Genomic DNA, 23,758 nt, shown 5'->3' on the forward strand with positions numbered 1-23,758 from the left:
CGAGTGGTCGGTGCTGCTTTCCCCTGCTCCCCAGGGTTGGCCAAGGCTCCCACCCGGCTCCGCCGACCCCCCCCTCGCTCGCCTGCTCCGAATGCCGCTCGGAGCCGGTTTTCCTCTGCAGCTTTCGGGACCTCAGAATTTATGTTCCTTTCTGCTCCCCATACAAAATCTGGGAGCTCTGCAAGTTACGTGGTTGGGTTTTCCTTGTGGAGCTCCAGCAGTCATTCCGGTAGAAAGGAAGAGAAAACCTTGGGGGACACGCCCCCCGGTCGGAAGCCCAGAGATAGTGTAACCCCTCGACATCGTCCTCTTCACTCTTATGTTTGGCTCTGAGGTGTGCTTGCGAACGTTGGGTATTTCTCTTAATTGAAGGGGATTTGAAAGTAATCTGAAAAATTTCAGACTAAGGATTCCGCTCTAGGAATGAAGAAGTGGGTTATTTGGTTACTTATTTTCCTCTCTCATGTTGCTATTGGTAAACCTATTTAGCTTTGTTTTCTGTATAGTTTGTTCTTAGTGTAATTGAATGGGAAGGTGTCTTTGGCGCCTACCATCATACTTTTATTTCAGTGTTTATCGTTAGTTTATAGGTCCGCGTTGGAGGATGGTGTATTGGCCATGGTGATTTTTGGAGAACAATGAAAAACATCTTAGCTTTGAATTTTTAGAAACTGTTGAAAATCCATAGGTATGCCTTTGATGGAACTGGTGAACAACGAAGATAGGAGAGAGGTTTGTTGCTAATTGTAATCTTTATTGTAGGTTTTGGTGGTCTTTAGAAGTAAACTAGAAAGGGAAATGATAGAGTAAAAGCAGTAAGAACAATTTCCTCTGTCATTTAGAGGTTATGCTCTTTATTAGGTTTGTTTCAGTACAGATCTAATGGACTCAAGAAGTCATTTGTTTTGTTTTTGTTCTCAACTATCTTTATAGTTGAGATGAATGACTCTTTAAAAATATATTAATGTCACTTGATTTTGTTTATTTTAAGGCCAATGAATCTTTTGATCATTATTTGTAAATATTGTTGTGTGGTCAAATCACTTTATTATTATTATTTTCATGTTTATTTTTGAGAGAGAAAGAGAAACAGAGCATGAGCAGGGGGAGAAGGGGCAGAGAGAGGGAGACACAGAATCTGAAGCAGGCTCCAGGCTCTGAGCTGTCAGCACAGAGCCCAACACGGGGCTTGAACTCATGAGCCACGAGATCATGACCTGAGCTGAAGTCAGACGCTTAACTGACTGAGCCACACAGGTGCCCCTAGGTCAAATCATTTTAAATGTTTGCAACCTAAATGAATTGGCAAGGGTAGAGATTATATTGGCCATGTCCACATAACATTTTATCCTTCAGACTCACTTTAGTACCCCTCCTTTTTATAAATTTGGTGTTTCTTTTTTCCAAAATAATTTTGAAAATACTGGATTGGAGCATTTTTCAAGTAAATTGTATTTGATCTTCTCATCTAAGTAAGTTTGCTGTTTGACTCCCTAATCTACTTCATACATTACAGATGAAAAGCATCATATTTGGGTAAAAATACATTATGGTAGCTAATATTTACTGAATTCTTCCTATGTGCGTGCTAGACACAGGTCTGAGTAAGGTGTATGGCTTATGGAATCAGTCCAGCAGAGCTCCTTGAGGTAGGAACCATTGTCCCCACTTTGCAAATGAGGACGCAAATGCAAAGTGCTTGTATGTAATTTTATTAGTATTTCTTTCCATACTAGTACCACTTGTTAATAAAACAAAACTTCTTAAAATTGTATAGTTTAAAAAAATTTAGAGGATCCTGCCAAAATGAACTAAAACGAGAGTTATAGTAGAAATAGGGATTTGTTCTGATCCTCTTAATGCTATGATATTCATTCCATGACAAAGTAATAGTAGATATTTATCTTTTAATTACGACCAAAAAAAGTTAATTTTGACCCCCTACCTTGTTTGTTAACCTGATAATATCAGAACTACTAGTTTCATGTAATAGGAGAAAGATGAATAATTCAGATTAGTTTTTCTGTTTATGCTCTCAATTTTGGGATACATTGGTCACTTTTTCTTGTATATTCAGCCAAGTATCATTTGTTGTATTCTGAACAAAAAAACCCCCATGGTTTATACAATGCACCTTTGCAACCAAGATTTGCCAGATTTACCTATGATAACTCCCAATGAACATATTTTTAAAGGAATTGTAGGAAACATTTCTTTAAATGAGGTTGTCATATTTCCATGAAAGGAAATCCTAGCAATAGAAACCAACAAAAAAAGCAAAATGAAACCAACAGAATTGATCTGCAAAGCAGTGATTCCCAAACTTGGTTTTTCTTCCCTCAGGGAGAGTCCAGTTATTTTTAAGGATGTTATAATCTTTTCAAAATAGTTTTAATGTTGAGTTTTTGTAATTGAAAAACTTACTGTGTAGCAGAGTTTGAGTAGAAAGGCAAGGAAAAGACATTGTGTAAAATTAAAAGAAAAAAGATTCTAAATTTTGAAATAGCCATCTATCACTGAATAAGATTTTAGTTAATAGGTGTAGGTATAAATCTGTGTCGCATGTGAATACCATCTTTATCGGGATACATTTAAATCATTCCCCTTCTGGGGCGCCTGGGTGGCTCAGTCGGTTAAGCGTCCGACTTCAACTCAGGTCACGATCTTGCGGTCCGTGAGTTCGAGCCCCGCCTCGGGCTCTGGGCTGATGGCTCAGAGCCCGGAGCCTGCTTCCGATTCTGTGTCTCCCTCTCTCTCTGCCCCTCCCCCGTTCATGCTCTGTCTCTCTCTGCCTCAAAAATAAATAAACGTTAAAAAAAAAATAAATAAATAAATCATTCCCCTTCATAGATACAAAATGAATAGTAAAACCCTGATTAACCGAATGCAAACAGAATTTTTGCATATTATTTTTTATTAATGAGGCAAAGCGCAGTTAAATGAGTGTATGTTGGCAAAATATGAAAAACAAAATCCCTTCTTGTTAGGTTATAAGGACGCAGGTTAGCTAAACCCTTACCTTGTTATCTCTGTGGACTGCTAAGCCCTGATTGAGGTGGTTCGGGATGATGACTGAGGCATGGCAATTGTCTCTATCCTCAGAGATGAATGTGTTCACCATTTCTGGCTAAAGGGAAATAGTACAGTTTAGATATAAGTTCTGGCAGTAATTGCTATGCAAGTAATTTTTGTTTAACTTTTAGTAAACGAGGGAATCAGTTAACTAGAGCATCCATTTGTGAATGTGATTAATTGAACACATAGTATAAAAAGAAAAAGGGGTGCCTGGGTGGCTAGTTGGTCAAGCGTCCGACTCTTGATTTCTGGTTGGGTCATGATCTCACGGTTGGTGGGGTTTGAGCCCCACATTGGGTCAGTGCTGACAGGTGGAGCCTGCTTAGGTGTCTCTCTCTCTCTCCCTCTCCCTCCTTCCCCCTCTGGCTCCCTCCCTTCCCCTCCCTCCCTCCCTCCCTCTCCCCCCCCCCTTTCTGCCCCACCCCCCACCCCATGCTCTCTCTCTCTCTCTCTCTCCCTCCCTCCCTCCCTCCCTCCCTCTCTCCCTCTCTCCCTCCCTCCCTCCCTCCCTCCCTCTCTCCCTCTCTCCCTCTCTCCCTCTCTCCCTCTCTCCCTCTCTCCCTCTCTCCCCCTCCCTCTCTCTCTCCCTCTCTCAAAATGATAAACTTAAAAAAGGAAAAAAATGATTATGGTGTTAATATGGTTATACTTTTACAGAATTCTATGGTATCCCATTGTCATAGTGCATATTTTCGGTAACGTGAAAGATCCGAAAATGGTGTTAATGAGTTAACATCAAAGGACAAAATTATTATAATGTTCATGCCTGTGGGTAGCTCATAATTTTGATATTTACTGATTTTCAAATCTTTTTTTCCATCGGAAAACCATAAAGCTTACTTAGAGCCTTGATTGTGGGTAGGGGTTGATTTCTTAACTGTGAAAGGAGAGTGAGTCAGTTTTCTTAAATTTATTTTTACAGACTGTCAAGAGTAAGAGATTTATTTTTGATGTCTCTATGAAGTCTACACAAAATCTTATAAAATGGCACATAAGGTGATTCTTATTAAAAATATATGTCCGTGTGTTTATATTTCACATATAAAACGGGTCAGACCAACAGGAAGACCTAGTGTTTAGACTTCACAGTGACTTGAAGCATAAGTTCATAATGGCAGTCATGGTGGTTGCTCTCTGTCCTTAGGCTCAGGTTAGGGCTATATCCTGGACATGCTTCATATTTCTTATTTCATTATCAGTCTCTTCCTGCTGGTTTAATTATTCCTTTCAGGTCATATGTATTTTTTGCACAGGTAACTCCTACTGGGATAAAGGATTCTGTAAATATATTACTTCATTACAGTAGATAATTTTACAAGTTGATTCTAAGATTGCTTCTTTAAGCTTTAAGAGCATCCTTTTATTCTTATACCCTAGGTCTGATGAATTGTTTTGTATGAATTCTGTTCATATTTTTCTGTCATGTTTTTAGACTGACCAAACCTCAGCCTTTATACCCAGGATGAAATATCTCTGTTCCAAAGTGTGCAAACCTTTGTCCCTTCTGAATTTTTTTCTTCAGATTCAGCTGAATCTGTATCCAATATTTCACTTGTAATATACTTTATCTTTAATTCCTGAAAATACTACCTCAGTAAAAATACCTAGCCTTCCTTTTTTAAAAAATTAACTTTCTAGTCAGTTGTTCATAATTGGGTACAAGTAGAATTTTGATGCATATGCAGCTCCTTGTTTCCCCTTTTTTGTGCTGAAAAACTATATATATGAAATGTGCCTGCTAAAATAGTAAACCTGAGTAAAGGATGTGATTTATGTTTTTGTTTGTTTCGGTAAATGGATGGCAAATGTGGGATCCGAGCTGTTTGTGTGGTTTTTTAAAAACCATGTATTATAATAAACTTTGATTCTCCCCTGCTAGAAGGAAGCCATGGTAATGTAATCTATTCGCAGCTACTTCACTTTTCTAGCTTTGTTTGAAGGTAGTATGTATTCCCTGAATGACTACCCATTGATAACAAGTAGGTGATGTTGGGGCACCCGGGTGGCTCAGTTGGTGGAGCGTCGGACTTCGGCTCAGGTCATGATCTCGCGGTTCGTGGGTTCGAGCCTCACGTCGGGCTCTGTGCTGACAGCTCAGAGCCTGGAGCCTGCTTTGGATTCTGTGTCTCCCCCTCTCTCTGCCCCTCCCCATGCTCCCGCTCTGTCTGTCTCTCTCAAAAATAAATAAACGTTAAAAAAAATTAAACCAACAAAAGTAGGTGATGTAGGTAGAGTGTTGATGCCCGGCCTCAGCAGAAGGCTGTAGCAGCTACAGATACTCTAGTGACAGCTCAGGGCAGATAAATCAGCGGGGACACTGATGAATAACCAGGTGATCCTTTGAGAAGCATTTCCTGACCAAAGCAGTTATCTTTGTCGGGAAGATCTCAAACTAGAGTTATAAGTGGGATTTTTGTTTTTATCTAATTTTCTTGGGGGATTTTTGGCCTTTTTATTTTGGACATGGTGGCCATAGATCATTCTGTAGGAGGAGACAAGTTGAATTGTTGAGCTGTTCACCGAAAAACTTGAGAATGTGTAAGAATCCATTAAAACTGAAGTGTTATTTTGCTACAGATGAACATTTCTTTCTGGTTACTTTTTTAGCATTTTTTTTTTTAACATTTATTTATTTTTGAGACAGAGAGAGACAGAGCATGAACAGGGGAGGGGCAGAGAGAGAGGGAGACACAGAATCTGAAACAGGCTCTAGGCTCTGAGCGGTCAGCACAGAGCCCGTCTCGGGGCTCGAACTCACGGACGGTGAGATCATGACCTGAGCCGAAGTCGGACGCTTAACCGACCGAGCCACCCAGGCGCCCCTCTTTCTGGTTACTTTTAATGCTTCTAACTCATTTGTTAATATTTGGAAATTTTGACTCTCATTATTAAATTTAAGGATGTATTTGCCTCTGGTTGAAGCAGTACTAATACTTTTATTTCTTTTCCCATTTTCTTTGAATCAGAAGAAGCCCATTCACACAGAAGACCCATTTAATGACGAGCAGCAAGAGAGGCAAGAAGTGGAAATGTTGGCTAAGAAGTTTGAAATGAAATATGTGAGTACAATATACTCTTCACTAGGTCATTTTACCCTGTTGGCCTTTTTTCCACCTGTGACTGGTTGGGAGGGCTTATAATACCCACTGCAAACCTTATTTTGCTCTTATAAATTGCACTCCTTATAGAGTCCAGGTACCCTGCTTAACTTATATTTTCTCCCATCCTTATAATAACACCACATACTAAGTAATACTGAGTGCGTTTTACACATGAAGAAACTGAGGCTCTGAGCTCAAGATCACACAGTGGCAGGAACTAAGCTACATATCCATGTGTGTCCAGCTCTGATCCTTTGTCTTTCCACTGCCATTGAAAAGACCACTTTAATTCCCTTGGTGTAGTATGTCTCCAGTTTTCATGCCTCTTTAGACTTTAAGAGAATGAATGTGTGTACTTCTAGGCCCTGGGGATCAGAATCAATCAGAAGCAGCATGAAATTTCTTTGAAAGTCTCTTGTTTACCTTAAACATTCATGTACATTTTAAATTCTGTGCCATGAATAGATTGGTATTGGTTTTAATGTAAAAATAAATTCTAATGACCTGATTGTGAAATTGCTTAACATTTTCCTCAAGTTTTCTAGTAACTGGGTTTGTAGGAAAGCCCTCTCCCCTCCTCACTCCTGATGTTTATCCTATGACTTGACTTCATGGCACTTTGCTAAAACATAACCCATGAAAAGCAAGACCCCTTTCGGGTTCCCCTGTAAGCACTGAAAACTGTCTCACAGAGATAGGAGGTCAGGTGGTGCTAGCCCTGTCATTCATGTTATCCAGATTCAATTAGGATCTTGGTTGACACTAGTTGGCTCCTTGTGCTAATGAAGAATGTATTTGGGGTGAGGGAAATGTATGAGAATGCTTTGGGATGTGGATCAGGTTGTAGGCCCTACTTTGCCACCTACAAATTGTCCTTTGGTGAGATTATTTAACCTTTGTGGGCCACAGTTTTCTTTTTTTGAAGACTCTTTGAAGCTCCTTCTGGCTTTATATTCTGTAATTATATAATAATTTGGGGATGGACTGGCGGGCGTTTTGATGGAAAGAATAGCAAAAGTCGTTATGTAAACTGTAGTGTTTAATTAAAATATGGTGTTCTCGTTATATATTCTGACGTACTATGGCTTGATTTTTTAAGTAATCTCTGTACCCAAAGTGGGACTTGAATTCATGACCCTGAGATCAAGAGTCCCATGGTTTACTGACTGAGCCAGCCGGGTGCCCCAACGATTTTTTTTTTTTTTTTGTGAGAGAGCGTGCTAGCACAGGAGAGGGGCATAGGGGGAGAGAGAGACAGAGAGAGAGAATGGGAGAATGAATGAATCCTAAGCAGGCTCCCTGCTGGGCTTGATCCCACCTTCCTGGGATCATGACCTGAACCAAAATCAGGAGTCAGATGCTCTACTGATGAGCCACCCAGGCGCCCCCTATGGCTTTTTTATGCAAGTTGATACATTGGTTAAATTTAATGTTTTAACCAGACAATATATTTACATGGTTCAGAACTCAAAAAGTGTAGAGTGAAAAATCTTTCATTCTTTTGTTCACCCACATAATCTCACCTCCCAGAGGCGCATAATGCTTTTGGGGGTCCTTCTGTTCTTTGTTTTTTTCATTTACTCTAACTTGGAGATTTATTCATATCAATACAAAGAGAACTTTCTTCTCTCTCTCTCTCTCTCTCCCTCCCCCTCCCTCCCTCTCTCTCTCTCTCTCTCTCCCTCCCTCCCCCTCCCCCTCCCTCTCTCTCTCTCTCTCCCTCCCTCCCCCTCCCTCTCTCTCTCTCTCTCTCTCTCCCTCCCTCCCTCCCCCTCCCTCTCTCTCTCTCTCCCTCCCTCCCCCTCCCTCTCTCTCTCTCTCTCTCTCCCTCCCTCCCCCTCCCTCTCTCTCTCTCTCTCCCTCCCTCCCCCTCCCTCTCTCTCTCTCTCTCCCTCCCTCCCCCTCCCTCTCTCTCTCTCTCTCCCTCCCTCCCTCCCCCCTCCCTCCCTCTCTCTCTCTCTCTCTCTCTCCCTCCCCCTCCCTCCCCCTCCCCCTCCCCCTCTCTCTCTCTCTCTCTCTCTCTCTCCCCCCCTCTCTCCCTCCCCCTCCCTCTCTCTCCCTCTCTCTCCCTCCCTCCCTCCCTCCCTCTCTCTCTTTCAGGGTTGCATGGTATTCCATTGTATGGACATATCACAGTTTATTTAACCAGTCCCCAAATGATTTAAATTGTTTCCAAAAGTTTGCTGTTGTAAATAGTGCTACAGTAAATTACTTAGTCGCGTGGTATTTCACAGAGTTGCAAGTTTATCTGTTGGGCAGATTCCTAGAAGTGGAATTTTTAGGTCAAAAGATATATGCATTTATTTATTTAGTTTGGGTATATATTAACCAAATTACCAGTTTCTAAGTTGCCAGTTTCCATTCCTCTAATACTACATTGGAGTGCCTATTTTTTCCATAGGTTATAGAACTAAGAATTAGAATTGCCCTTTGCAAATGGAAGAATTCCTAGCATATGATCCTATAAGTATTGTGACTCAGTGTATGATGTACTGCCTCAGAGTTAGCATTAAATCCTATTGGGGAGCTCTTGGATAGTACTTGCCATGGAAAAACCAATATTCTGAAGAAGGTGGTTGATGTGTAAAATCGAGTTCCAAATAACTGGGTTGTATCCAGGTGCTGTAATTATGCAGGGATAAAATATTACTCTTGTTATAATTCAAATTAATGGGCTATATTTCTTCTCTAGATTTTTATTGTGGCTACTTACTCTCTTATTTCCTTTCTTTAAAATTTTTTTTTCTTTTTTAGTTTATTTATTTATTTTGAGAGAGAGAGAGCACAAGCAGGGGAGGGGCAGAGAGAGGGAGAGACAGAATCGCAAGCAGGATCTACACCATTAGCGCAGAGCCCAGTGCGGGGCTTGAACCCACGAACTGCGAGATCACGACCTGGGCTGAGATCAAGAGTTGGATGCTTAACCAACTGCACCACCTAGGCACCCCTCGTATTTCCTTTCTAAGTAGAGATTTAAAATGTCCTACCCTATGAGGCCTTTATGTGCCATGAGTATTACGGGTATTCAGTATGTATGTTTTAACAAATTATTTGGACCCTTTTAATTAAGAAAATCGTCAGGTTGAAAGTGATGGGAGAAGATACTTTATCCACCTCTAGGCCCCGGGCTGTCACAAAAGATCACTTCTAAACAGCAAAGATTTGGGGCACCTGGGAGGTTCAGTCAGTTAAGCGTCTGATTTTGGCTCAGGTCATTATCTCACGGCTGTGGGTTTGAGCCCTGAGTTGGACTCTGTGCTGACAGCTCAGAGCCTGGAGCCTGCTTTGGATTCCATGTCTCCCTCTTTCTCTGCTCCTGCCTTGCTCATGTTCTGTCTCTCTCAAAAATAAGATAAACATTAACAAAAAATTAAAAAAAATAAACAGCAAAGATTTTTTTGGTGTTGAGAGGTAGCAAATTGGGATGTCTGTATGTATACTTATATTTATGTATATGTTTTATGTATATTTATATTTCAAGTAAAAAGCCTTAAATAGTATATGTAAAATATTGCAAAATGTTAACCCACCAAGGTTACATTTCCTTTTTTTTTTTTTTTAATGTCCTTAAAAAAACTTTTTTTGGTGATAAAACGAGGACTTAATTTGGAGGTTTATAAAACATGAAACTAGCTACCTTCTAACTTTTGTTTCCTTCATATAATTTAGTTGTCCTTGTCATTATTTCTGAAAATCACTTAAGGTTACTTCTAGCTCTCTGCTTTTTAGAACGAGAGATGCACTTTTTTTGTTAAATTTTGTGTATAAATGATAAAGTACTTGAGGATTTACGTTGGGCATACAAAGGGGCATGATAGTTGCTTTCTCTTGGAGAAACTTTCAGAATAATTGGGAAGACAAGACATAGACACACACATCGAGTAGCAAGCAGTGCCTGTGGAAGTGATTGACTCTGGGGATCTGAAAGTGAGTAGAAAGGCCAGTTCCGCTCTTGCAACTGGAAGGAATTTTGGAGACCTTGGTGCAGAGTCATTGAATGGATTCTTCCAGTCTCCTGTCAAACCACATTTGTCTGTAATCCCTGGAATAACTTTTCTGCCCATCATAGGATATCGAGTGGGTAAGAAGCGGAAGGAGCACAGGATTGTGAGTTAACACAGCTGGATTCTCATCCTATCTTTACCATGTTAACTAGCCGACCTTAGTGAAGCCTCTTGGCTTCTTTATGCTTTGGTATCTGTCAGGGGAAAACAAGATCTGTGTAGCCAACTTTATATTTATAGCACAGGGGTTTTGTCAGCGTCAGATGAAAAAATAGATTTTTAATGTGGGAAATATTTAAGGTGCTATCTCAATAGGAAATACTACTTAAACATGTCAGTCTCGTGGAGAACTGCTCCGTCTCATTGTACATGTCATAAATTCTTTTTGATATAAACATGCATGGGATTTTTAACCTCTATTATTTGACTGCCCCACTGATTTTGATCTTTTAGCTCAGGCATTCTGTTCCAAATGGCCTTTATCTTTGGTCATTCTCCAAACGGTCAATCACCATTTACAGACAGTTAGTTATTACAGTCTTCGTAAAGACCGCAACAAAGTATTTGGAACCCTTTAAGAAAATCATCGGGCCAAAGCGACCTGGGAGGAGATATGTTGTACGGTGCTAGGCTCTCGCAAAAGGTCACTCTTAATCACTGAAGATCTTTATTGACTGTAGTTTACTGTCCAATAGTTCCTTTAGTATCCTGTAGCAAATTCAGATGCCCACTGATCCACCAGCGAAGCAGGCCACGTGAACAGTAAAGTTGGGGGGTTGTCTGGAATAGGGGACAGCTCCTGTCAGCTGTAGCGCTTCTTACTTTGCGGGGACTTGGGCTTAGGGTTGTCACATCTTTACATTTCTCAAAAGAAGGCTGAAGTCTGGATTTTCCTCTAATATTTCTTAAATGTTGGCTTCTAGTTAAAACACCTACTAGACTAAACAATACATCTGTGGGCCGTATCCAGCTCTCAGGCCCTAGTTGGAGACTTGGTATACTTGCTTCACTCTTTCTTTTTTTCTGATTTATTTAACTTATCAGTCCATGTACTTTCACATCTGCCCCTTGTCTTCTGTGAGCTGGGTGGTTGGTGGTACAGGTGGGAGGGCCTGCCATTTCCGTTGTGGAGGAGAATGCATTTGTAGGAAGTTTCAGAGAACGGAGCAAGTTAAACTCGGTTGGGGGTTTCCATGATACGGGGGAATAATAAGATGCATTGAGTGGTGGCTGGGTCTATAAGCAACGTTAGTGACAAGTTGAGTGGTGTGGTGGAGGGCTGAGGCAAGTTTATGGGCTTCTTGTGGTCTGGAGTGCGTGTGTGTGGCGGTTCCTTGTGCTGGAAAGGAGCTGTGTGAAGTGGAGCTGGCTGCCACTTGAGGGAAAAGGAGGGACAATGTGGAGTTCAGGATGTGTCCTTTGTCTTGCAGCAGTTGCTTGGGGGAAGGGATGGAGACAATTTCAGTAGTTGAGAAGCAGTAATGGAAATTATAGGACTTGTGAAATTGTAAACATAGTACCCTGTATCAAATGGTTTGTTTTTTCCCTCTATTCTGTCCTCTTTTTATTGCCTGTGTCCTGTTACCTTTTAGGTAATGTAACAATGAATGTTCAGCATTAATTGCTACATGTTATCTTGGGAAAAGAGGAATGTAACTGGTCAGTGCTTCATTTTACTTAGAGCATACTAAATTGGTTGTTGTATATAAATCTTATTAAATAGCTAAGTCCAACCTTTGATACTTCTCCATAGGTTCCAAATTTTTCTTGTTGGTTACTATAGGAAGAAAGCAGGATACAATTTAAAGAGGTTTGTGTTCCTTTCCTCATTCTCAATTTTAAGGCTCCAAATGTTTAGGCTAGATGTCCTAGTTTCCTGAATATCCTGAATTTCCAACTCAGTTTTTAGATGGTTTCTAGATTGTGTATGCTTTTTCTGAGGCTGTATACACTCTACATCAGTGAATGAGGTTCGCTTTGATGGGTACAGACTTGTTCTCTGAGCCTTCGAGGGCATAGGAAAACCTGTGGTGGTTGGAAGATTTCTTTTAGTGGTTTTTCTCACTCTGTTACCCTAGCCATCTTGAAAGATCATGGTATCCTAGAATCGGATATAAATTCAATAATCTAAATGGAAGTGCTTAGCATAATATCTGGTGCCTTGCAGGGGCTCAGCTGCTCAGCTCTTTGAATCTGAATGACTCTCTGAATAGGAAGACCTGTATTCAGCCAAACATTTATTAGCATTTCTGAAGTCACATTATGACTTTAAAATTCACTTACTTTACCATATAGATTTTGAATGCCACATTTGATATTTAACTCTATGTGATTTTGGACTCTCGGAGCCCTGATAGCTTCATATTTATTTTAAAAGAGAGGATAAGGGTAGATTTGATGATAGGAAAGTAGTTTTCAGCAATCTTATAAATAAAGCAATTGAAAAATAAAATCAGTTGATCAAATGGAGTTAATACTGTTTTTAATAAGAAAGTATATTTATAAAGTCTTGATTTTCTTTTTGTATACAAGCTTTTTAAAATTGATTTTGCCCTGATATGTTTTAAAGAATGGCAACATCTTTTTTTCTAAATTTTATTTTAATTCCAGTATAGTTAACTTACAGTATTATATTAGTTTTAGGTGTACAATATAGTGATTCAACAGTTACATATATTCCTCAGTGCTCATCGTGGTAAGTGTACTCTTTTTTTTTTTTTTTTAAAGTTTATTTATTTTGAGAGAGAACGTGAGCAGGTGAGGGGCCGAGAGGGAGAATCCCAAGCAGGCTCTGCATGTGGTCTGTGGGCAGAGCCCGATGTGGGGCTTGATCCCATGACCCTGGGATCATGACTTGAGCCAAAATCAAGAGTCAAACGCTCAACTGACTGAGCCACCCAGGCATCCCATGATAAGTGTACTCTTAATCCCCTTCATCTATTTCACACATCCCCCTACCTATCTCCCCTTTAGTAACCATCTATTTGTTCTCTGTTGTTAAGAGGCTTGTTGGTTTGCCTCTTTTTTCCTTTGTTCATTTGTTTTGTTTCTTAAATTCGACATCTGAGTGAAATCATGTCTTTCTCTGTCTTACTTCCCTTAGCGTTATACTCTCTAGCTCCATCCATGTTGTCCCAGCTGGCAAGATTTCATTTTTTATGGCTGAGTAATATTCCATTGTGTGTGTGCGTGTGTGTGTGTATATATATACATATACACACGCACACACACACACACACACACACACACACACACCATATCTTCTTTATCCATGTATGTATCAGTGGACACTTAGGTTACTTCCATAACTTGGTTATTATAAATAATGCTGCAAGAAGAGAATGGCAATATTTGGAATAACTGTATAATTTCCAATGAGTGACTTCTTAGTAAATACTACTCAATTGAGTGAAAAGGAAATATGCTTTTTTTAAGCATAATTATTTAAAATAATTATGGATTGCTTAAAAAGTGGCCTCAAATATGAGACGGACACAAGTGGATGTTAGAAAACATTTATGCACTCTTTCTGGGAGGTTTAAGAATTTTATCAGTGACTCATATTATTTGATAATCATCGACACTTTATGAGGGGTTACAGCTTCCTTGGGAACTTCCTTGGCTGTTTTTCCTCTGTTTTGGCCTTCTGTTAGGTCTGGTCCCTAAAGATCAACATGGTAGGGTTGGGTAAAGCAGTTTGGATAAATCTGCTGTACTACCACAAAATAAATTCTTTTTGTGAAGCACAAGTACCAGAAATTTAGGTTCTATAGACCAACAATATATGGTACTACATATGTAATAAAAACATAAAATAACAACCTTTTAAAACAGACTGAGGTTGGGAGATTCTTAAATATAGGGCAAGAAAGAATTCTTAAAAAAAATTTTTTTTATTTTTCATTTTTAAAAATTTACATCCAAATTAGTTGGCATCTGGTGCAACAATGATTCCAGGAGTAGATTCCTTAATGCCTCTTAACCCATTTAGCCCATCCCCCCTCCCACAACCCCTCCAGTAACTCTCAGTTTGTTCTCCATATCTGAGTCTCTTCTGTTTTGTCCCCTTCCCTGTTTTTATACTATTTTTGTTTCCCTTCCCTTATGTTCATCTGTTTTGTCTCTTAAAGTCCTCATATGAGTGAAATCATATGATTTTTGTCTTTCTCTGACTAATTTCACTTAGCATAATACCCTCCAGTTCCATCCACGTAGTTGCAAATGGCATGATTTCATTCTTTTGATTGCCGAGTAATACTCCATTGTATATATAAACCACATCTTCTTTATCCATTCATCCATCGATGGACATTTGGGCTCTTTCCATACTTTGGCTATTGTTGATAGTGCTGCTATAAACATGGGGGTGCACGTGTCCCTTCGAAACAGCACGCTTGTATCCCGTGGATAAATGCCTAGTAGTGCAATTGCTGGGTCGGAGGGTAGTTCTATTTTTAGTTTTTTGAGGAACTTCCATACTGTTTTCCAGAGTGGCTGCACCATCTTGCATTCCCACCAACAATGCAAAAGAGATCCTCTTTCTCTGCATCCTCGCCAACATCTGTCGTTGCCTTAGTTGTTAATGTTAGCCATTCTGACAGGTGTGAGGTGGTGTCTCATTGGGGTTCTGATTTGTATTTCCCTGATGATGAGTGATGTTGAGCATTTTTTCATGTGTCGGTTGGCCACCTGGATGTCTTCCTTGGAGAAGTGTCTATTCATGTCTTTTGCCCATTTCTTCCCTGGATTATTTGTTTTTTGGATGTTGAGTTTGATAAGTTCTTTATAGATGTTGGATACTAACGCTTTATCTGATATGTCATTTGCAAATATCTTCTGCCATTCTGTCGGTTGCCTTTTAGTTTTGCTGATTGTTTCCTTCGCTGTGCAGAAGCTTTGTATTTTGATGAGATCCCAGTAGTTCATTTTTGCTTTTGTTTCCCTTGCCTCCGGAGACGTGTTGAGGGGCAAGGAAGAATTCTTAAATAATAGTTTTCTTTATTGGAGTTACCAATTGGAATCACTTGTCATGACATGCCTTTTCAGTTCCTTGACCTCTTTGAGCTAAACAAATTCTCTTCAGCTTCCTGAAACCATTAGGAACAATTGAGAATGAGCAGTTTTAGGGTATTTGGAAGGAAGGCCCAATATCCTAAGTGCCGATTCAAGAAATCTGTGTACGTTATATCTGTGCTGTTAAGTCAGCTCTTGGGTGTCTTTCCACTGACTTACATTTCTACTCTTTTCTATGGGCGGGTTAAGGAAATCAGTGGAAGTGGAGAATGATAAGGTTGTGACCAGGCTGGGGCAAATAGAGAAGCTTGGTGATCAGGAGTTACATTCTTCTCAGTTATAAGATTGCACCTGGGTGGCTCAGTTGGTTAAGTGTCTGGCTCTTGATTTCAGCTCAGTTTCTCACAGCTCAGTGATCTCAGTTTGTAAGTTTGAGCCCCACATCAGATTCTGCTGGCGGTACAAACTTGCTTGGGATTCTCTCTTTCTGTCTCTCTCGCTCTCTCTTTCTCTCTCTTTCCCTCTCCCCCACCCCATTTTCCCCCCCCCTCCCTCCCTCTCTGCCCCTCACTCAGTGGTATATTCTCTCTCCCCTTCTCTCTCAAAATAAATAAATAAATAAACATTAAAAAAAGACTGCAGTCTTAGCATTCACTGTCATGCTTCCTCTGTCTTCCATAGGTGATCAATGAATGTTGCTTATTAGTTAGGTTTCTTATTACCTGGAGTTAATTGGCAGGGAGGTGACCGGGGTGGGATCCTGTACTAAGAACATTTTGTTTGTTTGTTTTCCAGCTTAGTGTTACAGTGTAATCAGACAGCATTGGCTTGAAATACTGATTATCAGGTTAAACAGGTACTAATGATTCAGTAAGTCATTTTCTTCTGAGTCATAGTAAACTAGTGATCTAGGGGAATAGATTCAAAGGGGATTCTTCATTTTAGATGTAGCAAAACTCAAGATTATTTTTTTTAATTTGGAAAATAAGTTTTGTGTTTTTATAGGATGCATTTATTGTGTAAACTGTGTAACATTAACAACGGCTAAGGTCTGGAAAATTTATCAAATAAGACTTTGATTCTACTGCAGGGAGGATCCTTTCTAAGGCTGCTGGAAAAGAGACCAGTTCAAAACAGGCCTATTCAGGAAGACCCTATAATATAATCCTTTGCCAATGTATCTTGATTTCCTTAGAATTAGGTGAAATTCTAATATTTGTGAATTGTCTAGTATTTGGTTCCAGTTTATACCATTTGCATATCACTGGACTTGAGCGTAACTGGGGAGCCAGAGAACTAGAGGGTGGAGAATGGAAAAGAGGAGGTGAGGCGGAGGGCAAGCCAAGAGAGAATTGTTTCCAGGAAGACCAGGAGATGAGGAAAAGGGAATTGAGGCCAGAAAACTGTACTCTGGTGGCCTCTGTGATGAAGGAAGGAGCTGGGATGTGCCTGACTGTAAATGCTTTGGCAGAAGGCCATTGATAGGTAGAGGAGAGACTATTAAAATCCTGGCTATCGGGGAGGGGTTTGAGAAAGAGCTACTTGGGCACCGCAGTGTCTAATACAGGTTTGTCCAAAGCTCTTTCCCTGAAGTGGGACTAGGAAGCAGAACCATGTAAGGAGTGAAAACCCAAATGGTATTGAACATTTGGTGGGCCAGATGAAGAAATTTTGAATAGGTAGTACATGTACTTGACAAAAACTCAAAAGATATGAAGGGAATATGATGTAAAGTAAATCTCCCTCCTACTCCTAACTCCTAGCTAACCAGTTCCCCCCCCACCCCACCCCCCCGCCCGAGATAATCACTGTTTGAGTTTCTTGTTCTAGAGATGTGTTTATGTAAGCATTTACATATTTCAAAAGATTTTGTTCAGTGTAAAAGAATACATAAATACAGATAAAAAAGGGAAGAAAGTAAAAATCACTTAATCATCTATAATCCCACTACCAAGCATAACCACTGTTAGTAGTTGGATGTGTAGCCCTTTCAGGGCTTTTAAAAATGCTTGTCTGCTTACAGATGTACTCTCTTGCACTTAAGAAAATTATTTTTAATCGTCTAAGTAGCATATGAATACATTCCTGTTATTACGAACAAATTCACAGTGTTACAGCTCTTTGAGAATTCATCCAGCAGGTTTTCTAGTTCCTACCAAAGGGGGAGAAATTCAAACGATACATATTAAGTCAAAATCTTCCTTCACGACTGTCTCCAATTGTATCCCCCTCTCCATTGTAGCAAACATGGTTATCTGCTTGTTGTGATTCTTTGAGCTTTTTACATATATTTATGGACATATATTGTTGTGTTTTTCATAAATGAGATCCTACTGTTTGTATGAGAATTAAAAAAGATCTTATTTTTAAAAAAAGCAAGAAAACAAGATCTTGTTATTTTAGTGTCATCTCCACAATTACCAGTTTAGGCTGAACACTTCCTTTTTTAATTTTTTTTTTTTAACGTTTATTTATTTTTGAGACAGAGAGAGACAGAGCATGAACGGGGGAGGGTCAGAGAGAGGGAGACACAGAATCTGAAACAGGCTCCAGGCTCTGAGCCGTCAACACAGAGCCCGACGTGGGGCTTGAGCTCACGGACCGCAAGATCATGACCTGAGCCGAAGTCGGCCGCTTAACTGACTGAGCCACCCAGGCACCCCTAAGCTGAACACTTTCAAATGCTTAGTGAATACTGTCTTTTCTATGACTAGCCTGAACTATACATAGCATTTGGTAAACTACTTTTATAGCCTTCCGTACTATTAAATATTCCTCTACCACATGGTTTTAAAATGGCTGTTAGTGGGGCATCTGGATGGCTCAGTCAGTTAAGTGTCCAACTTCGGCTCAGGTCACTATCTTATAGTTTGTGGGTTTGAGCCCTGCGTTGGGCTCTGTGCTGACAGCTCAGAGCCTGGAACCTGCTTCAGATTCTGTGTCTCCCTGTCTCTCTGCCCCTCCCCTGCTCCTGCTCTCTCTCTCTCAAAAATAAATAAACATTAAAAAAATTTTTTAAATGACCATTAGCATTGAATGGATGTGTCACAGTATATGTAATTTATACCTTTATTATTGTTATGATGCTATGATTGATAGGATGGTTGGTGAAGAACTTACACCTGTACATCCTTTGTACAAGTTATAGCAGTTATGTCTTCCTGTGGTAACTCCTGATCAGCTTGATTAGACTAAAATGTTCCTAGATCTTTCTAGTTATGCAGAAGTTATTTGTGCTAGTTATGCAGAAGTTATGTGTAATCATGCCCATTCCAACAGAACCTATTTGTTTTTTTAGTTTTTCCCTAGGTAAATCTTAGAGGCAGTTAGCTAGCTGTCCTTAGATAAAAAATGTTAGGAGAGTAGAAAAAGATCATTTTGATTTTAAGTAGAAAGCATGAAGGAGGAAGGGTTTAAAACTTATTAGCTGGGAAGGGTGGGGAAATTCAGAGAGGAGTAAGAGATTATTCCCAATAAGGGGAAGGCAGAAGAAAGATGAACTTCAGTGTGTTTAGGAGGAGAGTGGATAGATAGGTTGAATGAATCAGAGTGTTCAAGTTGGAAAATTGTAAGAAAAAGTTGGAAAGGTAGTTTAAATGCCTTTAATGCCTTATTAAGGGTTTTGGATTTATTTTATAATAGGATGCTTCTGAAGCATTTTGAACAGAGGAATGATACGAAATGATATTTTAGAAGTATTAATTGGATGGTATAATGCAGGATAAACTAAGATAAATGAGGGAAGAGAGGCTAATTAAGGCATTCACCACATTTAAGTGAAAAATAGTGGCCGAGATTATAGCAATGGCAGGTGGAATAAAAAGGAAATTGCAGATGTGAAAAACCACATGAACAAAGGTTTGTGGGGAGAGAGTTGAAGTAGAAAGAATAATGAGGAGTTCTAAAAATCAGCACTTCTGAAAGGTAAGTACCTACAATTCATTCATTTAAATTGTTCTCCCCAGAACCCAGAAAGTTCCCTCTTACCTCTCCATAGATAATCCTCTCCCTTCGTTCCTGGTCCCTGGTATTCTCAGACCTACTTCATGTCAGTATAAGTTTTTTATTTGTTTTTATTTTGTGGTTTCTAGCGTTTCTGTGGTTTCTGGGAATCTTAAAGTCTTTTGTGTCTGGCCCCTCTGACTTAGCATGATGCTTTTGAAATTCATCCATGGGTTGCATGTTGTCAGCGGTTCCTTCCCTTGTGTTGCTGCATAGTAAGCCATAGTTCTTGGCTGCTATGAATAAAGATGTTCTGAACGTTGGCATATAGCTTTTTGGGTGAACATACATTTCCATTTTTCTTGAGTAAATACGAAGAGTGGGATTGTTAGGTCATATGTGAAGTGTACGTTTAAGCTTATAAGAAACTGTCAACTGTTTTGCAGAATGGGTCTTCATTTCGCACCAGCCGTGTAGGAGAGTTTTAGTAGCCCCACATCCTTGTTAACATTTGGTATCATGAGTCTTTTTAATTTTAGCTCACTGAAGTTTTAAGGCAGAAAAACAGGATGAATAAAATGGGAATGTTCAAGTGGAAGGAGCTAATTTGGAGGTGGCTGACAGTGGGGACACTGGTTTCAGTTTCTGGTATTGAGTTTTAAGGGGTCTCCAAGTAGGAAAATGACCCCAGAGATTCTATAACTTCTCTTATAGAACTTTTAATGGAATGGCACTTTGGAGCCAGATAGTCATGAGTTTGAAGATTAGCTCAATTACTTTCTGTGTGATCTTAGCCAAGTTATTTGCCCTTTCCAAGCTTTAGCTTTTCCCATTTGTCAAATGTGAAATAATAGATGGTTACACTTAGAAGAGGCGCTGGTGCAAAGTTAGCACTCAGCGGGTGGTAGCCATCATCATCTTGGTCGTCGTCATCATCATGTTTGCTGCTTAAATACATATTTTATGCCCCCAGTAACTTAGGAGTTTCTTGCACATCTCTGCATTTCTTCCCTTCCTAACCCATCTCCCTATCTTTGCTCATCCCCCACCACAACAGGAGTGATTTTGTTCAGCACTAATCTTGTCTAGTCACTTCCTGTTCTGATCCTTCTACTCATGTTGTCCGGGCATAAATATCTACGGAAAGCCTTGATTAAGACCGCGGTTAGAAAAGTCTGGTACCACCTATATTTTCCTTTCTACTGTGTATCATTACTGTAATTTGTGTAATCTGTCTCCTGTCTACAGTACTATAAAATCCACGAAGGCTGGCACTTGGAAGGTACTCAGTTAATTTTTGAGTAGATTGTCTTGTTTTAAGATTGTTCAGGACAGGATTTTTACTACTTAATTTAAATTCTTTCTGAGGGTACCTGGGTGGTTCAGTTGGTTAAGCATCTGACTGTGGATTTTGGCTCAGGTAACGATCTCCTGGTTAATGAATTTGAGCCCTGGTTCTTGGATTTGAGCCCTGCATTGGGCTCTGCACCGCTGGTAACAGTATACTATGTAATTTTTTACAATTAAAAAAATTTTTTAAATTCTTTCTGACATTTACCATATTACTTTCTTTTTCAAAAAAAATATTTATTTATTTTAAGTAGTCTGTACAACTTAAAGCATGAGGCTCGAACTCATGACCTCAAGATCAAGAGCCGTATACCCTTCCTATGGAGCAGCCAGGCACTCTAGCGTGTTACTTTCTATGGCATAAGTTCTTAACAGATATTCTTGAATCTAAGTAGTGGTTTGAAATAAGCTTACATAGAATTATCAGGTCAAATAAGGTAAAGAGTTTTAAAAATTATTTTACTGTATTTCCATTATGACATTAATACTTTATAGAAAGTTTGGAAAATAAAGAAACAAAAAGAAGAAACACAAGAGGATGGCAGAATTCTTGGTAGATGCTTTTAGATTGCTTTCCAGAAGAGTTTCATGGTATACTGTTACCAGCAGTGCTTGAGTGGTCCTGTTTCTTCTCCATTTTGCCAGTTTATAATTTGATAGATGAAAGTAGTATCTTTAATTCCATTTATTTGATTTATTAATTACTCTCTGTTGAGTTGTAATGCCGCCTTTCTCATGTTAAATTCTTACCTACTAGGATAGGTTTCTGAACATTGTTGTTGATTTATGTTTATTCTTACATTCCTGGTATGTCGATTTTAACTCCCATAACTTTATTTTTAACTTAATTTTTAAATTTTAATTCCAGTATAGTTAACATATGGTGTTATATCAGTTTCTGGAGTACAATATAGTGATTCAACAATTCTATATATTACTCAGTGCTCATCAAGATAAGTGGACTCTTAATCCCCTTCACCTATTTCACCCATCCCCCCCACCCTCCTTCCCTCTGGTAACTATCAGTTTGTTCTGTAAAGTTAAGAGTCTGTTTTTTGGTTTGTCTCTTTTTTTTCCCTTTGTTCATTTGTTTTGTTTCTTAAATTCCACATATGAGTGAAATCATATGGTATTTGTTTTTCTCTGACTTATTTTACTTAGCATTATACTCTCTAGATTCATCCACGTGGTTGAAAATGGCAAGATTTCATTCTTTTTTATGGGTGAATAATATCCCAGCATATGTATGTATGTACACACACACACACACAAACACACACTCTACATCTTCTTTATCCATTCATCTGTCAATGGACACTTGGACTGCTTCCATAATTTCGCTATTGTAAAATAGCGAAAAAAAAATTTTTTTTTAACTTCTGCTGCAGTAGGCATAGGGGTGCATAAATCTTTTTGAATTAATGTTTTCATGTTCTTCAGGTAAATACCCAGTAGTGGAATTGCTGGGTCATATGGTAATTCTACTTTTAATTTTTTGAGTAGCCCCCATACTCTTTTCCACAGTGGCTGTACCAGTTTGCATTCCCACCAATAGTGCACAAGGGTTCTTTTCTCTCCACACCCTCGCCAACACTTGTTGTTTCTTGTGTTTTTGATTTTAGCCATCCTGACAGGTGTGAGGTGATATCTCATTGTGGTTTTGATATGCATTTCCCTGATGATGAGTGATGTTGAGCATCTTTTCACGTGTCTGTTGGCCATCTTGATGTTTTCTTTGGAGAAATGTCTGTGTCATCTGCCTATTTTTTAATTGGATTATTTGTTTTATTTATTTATTGTTTTATTTATTTATTTATTTATTTATTTATTTATTTATTTATGGTGTCGAGTTGTATAATTTCATTTACCAATATCTTCTCCCATTCAGTAGGTTGTTTTTTGTTTTGTTTTGTTGATTGTTTCCTTGGCTGTGCAGAAGCTTTTAATTTTGATGTAGTCCCAGTATTTTATCTTTGCTTTTGTTGCCCTTGTCTCAGAAGACATACCTAGAAAAATGCTGCTATGGAAAATGTCTGAGACCTACTGCCTGTGCTGTCTTCTAGGATTTTGAGATTTCAGCTCTCACATTTAGGTCTGTGATCCATTTAGAGTTTATTTTTGTGTATGGTGTAAGAAAGTGGTCTGGCTTTATTCTTTTCATATTGCTGTCCATTTTTCCCAGTATCATTTGTTGAAGAGACTTTTTCCCACTGCATATTCTTGCCTCCTTTGTTGAAGATTATTGGTCACATAATTGTGAGATTTTTTCCTGGGCTTTGTATCCTGTTCCAGTGATCTATGTGTCTGTTTTTGTGCCAGTACCATACTGTTTTGATCAGTACAGCTTTGTAGTATAACTTGAAATCTGGGATTGTGATACCTCCAGCTTTTTCTTTCTCAAGATTGCTTTGGCCATTCAGAGTCTTTTGTGGTTCCATGCAAATTTTAGGATTGTTTACTGTAGTTCTGTGAAACATATTTTTGGTATTTGGAAAGGAATTGTATTAAATCTGTAGATTGCTTTGGGTAGTATGGACATTTTAACAATATTTGTTCTTCTAGTCCATGAGCAAGGCGTATCTTTTCATTTGTGTCATCTTCAGTGTCTTTCATCAGTGTTTTATAGTTTCCAGAGTATGGGTCTTTTACCTCCTTGGTTAAGTTTATTCTTTGGTATTTTATTATTTTTGATGCAATTGTAAATGAGATTGTTTTCTTAATTTCTCTTTATGCTGCTTCATTATTAGTGTATAGAAATGCAGTGTATTTCTATAAGTTGATTTTGTATCCTGAGACCTTACTGAATTTGTTTATCAGGTCTAGTTGTTTTTTGGTGGAGTCTTTGGGGTTTTCTATATGTGGTGTCATACCATCTACAGATAGTGAAAGTTTTACTTCTTACTGATTTGGATGCTTTTTATTCCTTTTTCTTCTCTGATTGCTGTGGCTAGGACTTCCAGTACTATGTTGAGTAAAAGTGGTGAGCGTGAACTTCCTTGTCTTGTTCCTGACCTTAGGGTAAAGGTCTCCATATTTTCCCACTGAATATGATGTTAACTGTAGGTTTATCATATATGGCCTTTATTATGTTGTTAACTCTCATAACTTTAAATATATTTAATATGTAACAGGGTTAATATTCATTTGTTTTTATATTTTTTATATAGTATAAAAATATACTATATTTTTATATTAGTTTTCATGTATCTGTGCGTTTTTATATTCTCTTTCGAGTTCTGTCTGGTTTTTGGGTGAAATAGTCTCTCATGCTTA

General features: G+C 39.0%; 1 protein-coding gene and 1 pseudogene across 2 annotated transcripts in view; both read left to right on the top strand.

Annotated features, from left to right (window-relative positions):
• Nucleotides 1–23,758, top strand: part of UBN2 (ubinuclein 2) — a 78,173-nt gene that overhangs the window by 806 nt on the left and 53,609 nt on the right. For both annotated transcript variants that reach the window (XM_042926087.1, XM_042926081.1), the window contains exon 2: nt 6,042–6,134. In XM_042926087.1, coding sequence (XP_042782021.1) covers nt 6,042–6,134 — 93 coding nt within the window. The remainder of the gene's footprint in view (nt 1–6,041; nt 6,135–23,758) is intronic.
• On the top strand, nt 17,300–17,369 carry LOC122214678 (annotated as a pseudogene).

This window comes from Panthera leo, chromosome A2 (assembly GCF_018350215.1).
Source record: "Panthera leo isolate Ple1 chromosome A2, P.leo_Ple1_pat1.1, whole genome shotgun sequence".
In the NCBI taxonomy this organism is placed as follows: domain Eukaryota; kingdom Metazoa; phylum Chordata; class Mammalia; order Carnivora; family Felidae; genus Panthera; species Panthera leo.